The following is a 5,210-nucleotide window of genomic DNA, read 5'->3' as shown; positions in this document are numbered from 1 at the left end:
ATGCATCGAAGAAAACCAATTCACCACCCAATTACAACATTCCGCATCATCATTCTTACAATGTCTATCGTCTCCATATTCTTCATCTCACTTCTCATTTACCTCCACCCAACCACCACCACCGCAAACCGCCGACACATCCACCCACCGTCAAAAATAGACTCACAGTCATCCACAGATCTGATCCAACAAGCTTGTAAAGCTACCAGAAACCAACAACTATGCGAATCGTCACTTAAACCCTACCCGATAAGAACTTCAATCGAACTAATTCAATCTGCATTAACCGTTTCATCACAAAACTTACATACAGCTCAATCAATGGTCCAATCGATCTTAAATTCATCAAAGGGAATCGTAGATCACGTAACCGCTGCTAATAACTGCATCGAGCATTTAAGGAATTCAGATTACCGATTAAAATCTACGGCTGATGTGTTTCCACGTGGCGGAATTGAAATGAAGCACGGGCGTGCTTGGACTAGTGCGGGATTAGCTTACCAGTACGACTGTTGGTCCGCGTTAAAATACGTGAACGATACGAAGATGATTAACCAAACGATGTCGTTTCTGAATACATTAATCGGTTACACGAGTAACGCGTTGAGTTTAATGAGATCCTATGATTTATACGGTGATGAAACGACGTCGTGGAGTGCTCCAAAAACAGAAAGGGATGGGTTTTGGGAGAGCGGTGGGGCTGGGGACGGTGGAGCCCGGTTAGGGGTTCCGGTTGGGTTAAAACCGGATGTGACGGTGTGTAAAGGTGGAGGGTGTGATTATGGAACGGTTCAAGAGGCTGTTAATGGGGCTCCGGATTGGGGGTCTGGGAAGAAGTTTGTGATACTGGTTAAGGAAGGGGTTTACGAGGAAACGGTTCGGGTCGGGTTGGAGAAACAGAATGTGGTCGTGTTGGGTGATGGGATGGGTAAGACGGTAATTACCGGTAATTTAAATGTGGGCCAGCCTGGGCTTTCTACGTATAATACGGCTACTTTTGGTAAGTCACCAGAATTTTAGATTTAAACGTAATTTTATTACAGTATTTATAAACGTAGTTTAAAGTTTAATGCAAAAAATTGTTGTATACATAAGTATGTGTCAATTATTTCACTTTACAATACTTGTCTGCCGTATTAATATTAATAATAGCAACTAATTTTAAAAATTTGTTTTCTTATGCTTAAAAGATTTTGATTTGATTTAGTTAGGTTCTAAAGTTTATTTATTACTTTGTATTTTTTTTTTTTATGCTTACAACAGGGGTTGTTGGAGATGGATTTATGGCAAGTGGGTTAACCATAGAGAACACAGCCGGTCCAGACGCGCACCAAGCCGTAGCATTCCGGTCCGACAGTGACCAATCCATCATCGAAAACTGCGAGTTTCTAGGCAATCAAGACACACTTTACGCCCACTCACTTCGCCAGCTCTACAAATCATGTCACATCGAAGGCAATGTTGATTTCATATTTGGCAACTCAGCTTCAATCTTTCAAGACTGTACCATCCTCGTTCGTCCACGTCAGCTCAAACCCGAAAAGGGAGAGAACAATGCAGTAACTGCACACGGAAGAATTGATCCTGCACAGTCAACAGGGTTTGTATTTCGAAACTGTTTGATTAATGGGACTGAAGAGTACATGAAGTTATACAATAGTAAGCCAAAAGTTCACAAGAATTATCTTGGAAGACCATGGAAGGAGTTTTCGAGGACGGTGTTTATTAACTGTAATATGGAGGCGTTGATTGCGCCACAAGGGTGGATGCCATGGACGGGTGATTTTGCGTTGAAGACACTTTATTATGGGGAGTTTGAAAATAGTGGTAAGGGTTCGGATTTGTCTGCACGAGTGAACTGGAGTAGCCGGATTCCGGCTGATCATGTTAATGTGTATTCAACCGGAAACTTCCTCCAAGGTGATCAATGGAGGCTTACTTCTTTATTGAATTAACATCATATTAAAAACTGTCGGTATTTATTTTGTATTTTAACCCGTTAAATTAAAGATAGAATTTAAAACAAGTTGAGTTTTTTTTATAGAACTTACTTATGAAGGGCAAGTTCAGCTCTGTAGAAACTGGTTATAAAAAATGAGATTGGATTGGAATATATAATAAGACAGTTCCAAGTTTCTTAAGAGCTGAGATATATAGACTTTTGAATATTGTAACAGTTTAAGAGTTCAATGCATCTTTCTTGAATAGACCTAGTTGACTTGTCAATTCAAACTTGAAGCTTACTCGATCTATGATCGAGTCTGTACGAAGGAGACTTGTTTAGCTATATAAGTTGAAGTCTAATCTAAGACGTTTCGTCCTAGCTCAAATTCATTGCAATCGTATACTAGCCAGTCTAGCCTCCGTTGACTTTGTTTAGAACTCATCATTAGAAATTACCATCTTGTTTATATTCTTAAAGTCTCTTAATGTTATGCGACTCAAGACTTGGTGGGTACGGATTAAACCTTGCTGAAACTAACCCATGTCACAGTTTTTGAATATTAGGATATTAGATTTCAAGATGACTTATCTATTAAGTGTTGTCAAGTTTTGTACTTCATCTGGCAAATGTCTAATGTTGCTATCTAACCACGTACACTACTCTTTTTCTTTCCAATAGGTTCAGATGAAAACTTCTCACGTTCGTCTCCTCTTTCACCGTCGTCATTCTCTTCTCTACCATCATCGCCATTGGTCTCCTCTGCTTCCGCCTCAACGACCACACTTAACACACTCATATGTGGCTTGCTTCATGTGTCCTTAGTAGATAATTTATTTTTGATGATATATTTCTTTTCTGTTATTGATTACTCTCTCTATGATATGATATTTTTCTCTTAGAATACTTTATGAGGTGTATATAACATGTTGTATTACTTATATATTATTATAATAACTATGTGGCAGGGTCATCTCGTGAATTATATAGGTAGTATTCGATAAATATAACTATATAAGTAGGCCCTCTATAAATAAAATTTAATGTCTAACTAAAAACGATTCATTAGTGTTACGATGAACGATGCTCTTGATGATTGATGTCGGATCCATTTTGGCAGTTTTGACGAGCCCTTGATCAATGTGGGTAATCAGGAGGTTTGTTCGAACAAGGAGCAGTCTACGGTTGGTGGTGATGCTGATTTGAAGGGTGGTGCAGCTAGAGGTTCACTAATGTTTAAGAAACATGTTGATTCTGGTAAATCAGTTTGTTTACAAAATGATGAGGATGTTTTGGATTTTGGTGATGCTTTGCTTAGTCTTTTTAATGTGCCTAAAGATTTGGATTTAATTAAGTTGAACACTGTTGGGTCGTTTGACACTGTTAATGTTCCTGGCCCAGTTCCTGAATCTACCAGACAGTTTGTTGGGTCTAGTCAGGAGCCAAGTCCTGCTGAATTTGATGCTCTTGTTCCCGAATCCGAACCAAACGAAGACAACCTGCAGATAGATTGGACCGATTGAAGAAAGAAAAAAAGAGAAAGAAAGAAGAATTGTTGGCTACACGAATGAAGGCGCGTGAGGCGTCCACATCCGGTTCTTATAAGCTTAAAGATAACATTGACGATCTGGATTACGGGGAAGCTATCCAAAATTTATTTTCGGGAGGTTTAGAAGCTAAAAAAGGCGGAGCATTGACATACAAGAATGGTAAAATGTCCAAGGAGGCGTTCGTGGCTTTTGACGCTTTGATGACGAGTATGGCCGAGGAGAGCGAACCGGCTAATATTTCTCGTTTAAATCCTCGTGAAATTTCTAGTATGTCGCTTAAAAATAAAAATCAACAAAAGAGAGATAAAAAATTGGTTCAAGGCGCCGAGATGAAAGAATTCGGCGTTTTCATTCAAGACATTTGAGCTCGTGTTCTCGGCATTAGGCTTCCTAGTGTTTTTTTGTTTTTGAGTTCGGTGTCATTGTTAGTTTGTTATATGCGTTATTTGTTATCGTACTTGTATTTCCGTTTGGTTAAGTTGAGGCCCGGTATAGATAGTTTGCATGGTTATCGCTTTCTAGGTACGAGTCTCTTCGGAGTTTCTTTGTATATTTTGTTGAAGACGTTTTCTATTCGAAAACGTTTTCCGTTTTTATGAAAGTTTTTGTTATTTTGCCGGGAAAAAAATTATTAATTAATTATAATTATTATAATAGAAGGAAAAAAAAAGCCATTTATAGGTAGCACATGTACTCCCTCGTCAAGTGAACATTTTAACTCTTTTGTAAAAAATAAATAAAACGGGGCCGTTTTATAAAGAAAAAGCCCTCAACAGAATACAAAAGAACGGGGGAACGGAGAAACTTGCACCTAGAAAGCGACTATCTAAACAAAAACTATCTATAAACGAGTCTCCCTTAACAACCCGAAAAATCTTAATACAAATTAACCAATACTAAATCAAATACTACACGATAATAATATGAACCAAGCCACACGAACTAAGTGAAATCAACAAATGAAAAAAAGTAAACACGAGACAAACCCAACCTATCAACATCTAGGTCCGCCCTTTTCAACTTACCATTAACCGTCTCTTTCAAAATGTTCTTCCGATTCTCTATCTTGTAAGATGACACATAAGCGGAACCATCACCCGGTCCGATTTACTCGGCCAAACGAGCCATCATTACATCGAATGCCGTGAAAGCCTCCGCATACATATTTCCTTTTCCGTTTTTCGATGAACCGCCGTCTCCTTCATCGTGAGATCCCATGAACAAGTTTTGAATTGCGTCACCGTAATCGAAGTCATCTGTGATGACCCAGAAATTTTGACTAAATTTAAACTTAATCTTTGTATGATTAACATTTCCGACACGATAAGCAAAGTCTGTAAAACTGAATCTCAAAATTTTTGAAATACTTTTATATATTTAAATACCCTTCGGTTGTTTTCGACGATTCGCGAACAATTATATGTAAATAGATACATATATACTATAACATGAAAAGGTAACAATGTATTAATTGTTTGATACCGTACATTAAACTTATTGGTTTAAATATCTATTTGAATGTATATGATAAGTTGAAATATTTATTATTAAAATTTATTTATAAATAACTTCCAATGTGTATTTAAAAACTGATTTATGTATATTAAAAAGATATATACATATATATAATAAACGATAGTAACATTCGTTTATTGATTCAATTGATATTTAGATAAGTTAACTAAAGCGTTTAAGATGAACCAGTTAAACACTAATTT

General features: G+C 37.3%; 1 protein-coding gene across 1 annotated transcript; it reads left to right on the top strand.

Moving 5' to 3' along the window:
• LOC139896743 (probable pectinesterase/pectinesterase inhibitor 51) lies at positions 1-2,079 on the top strand. The gene is made up of 2 exons (XM_071879385.1): positions 1-1,000; positions 1,264-2,079. Exons 1-2 carry the CDS (start codon positions 1-3, stop codon positions 1,953-1,955), a joined length of 1,692 nt encoding a protein of 563 aa, XP_071735486.1. The 3' UTR covers positions 1,956-2,079.
• Positions 2,080-5,210: the final 3,131 nt, after the last annotated feature.

Source organism: Rutidosis leptorrhynchoides, chromosome 3, assembly GCF_046630445.1.
Source record: "Rutidosis leptorrhynchoides isolate AG116_Rl617_1_P2 chromosome 3, CSIRO_AGI_Rlap_v1, whole genome shotgun sequence".
NCBI lineage: Eukaryota > Viridiplantae > Streptophyta > Magnoliopsida > Asterales > Asteraceae > Rutidosis > Rutidosis leptorrhynchoides.
This window is presented reverse-complemented; position numbering and strand designations above follow the sequence as displayed.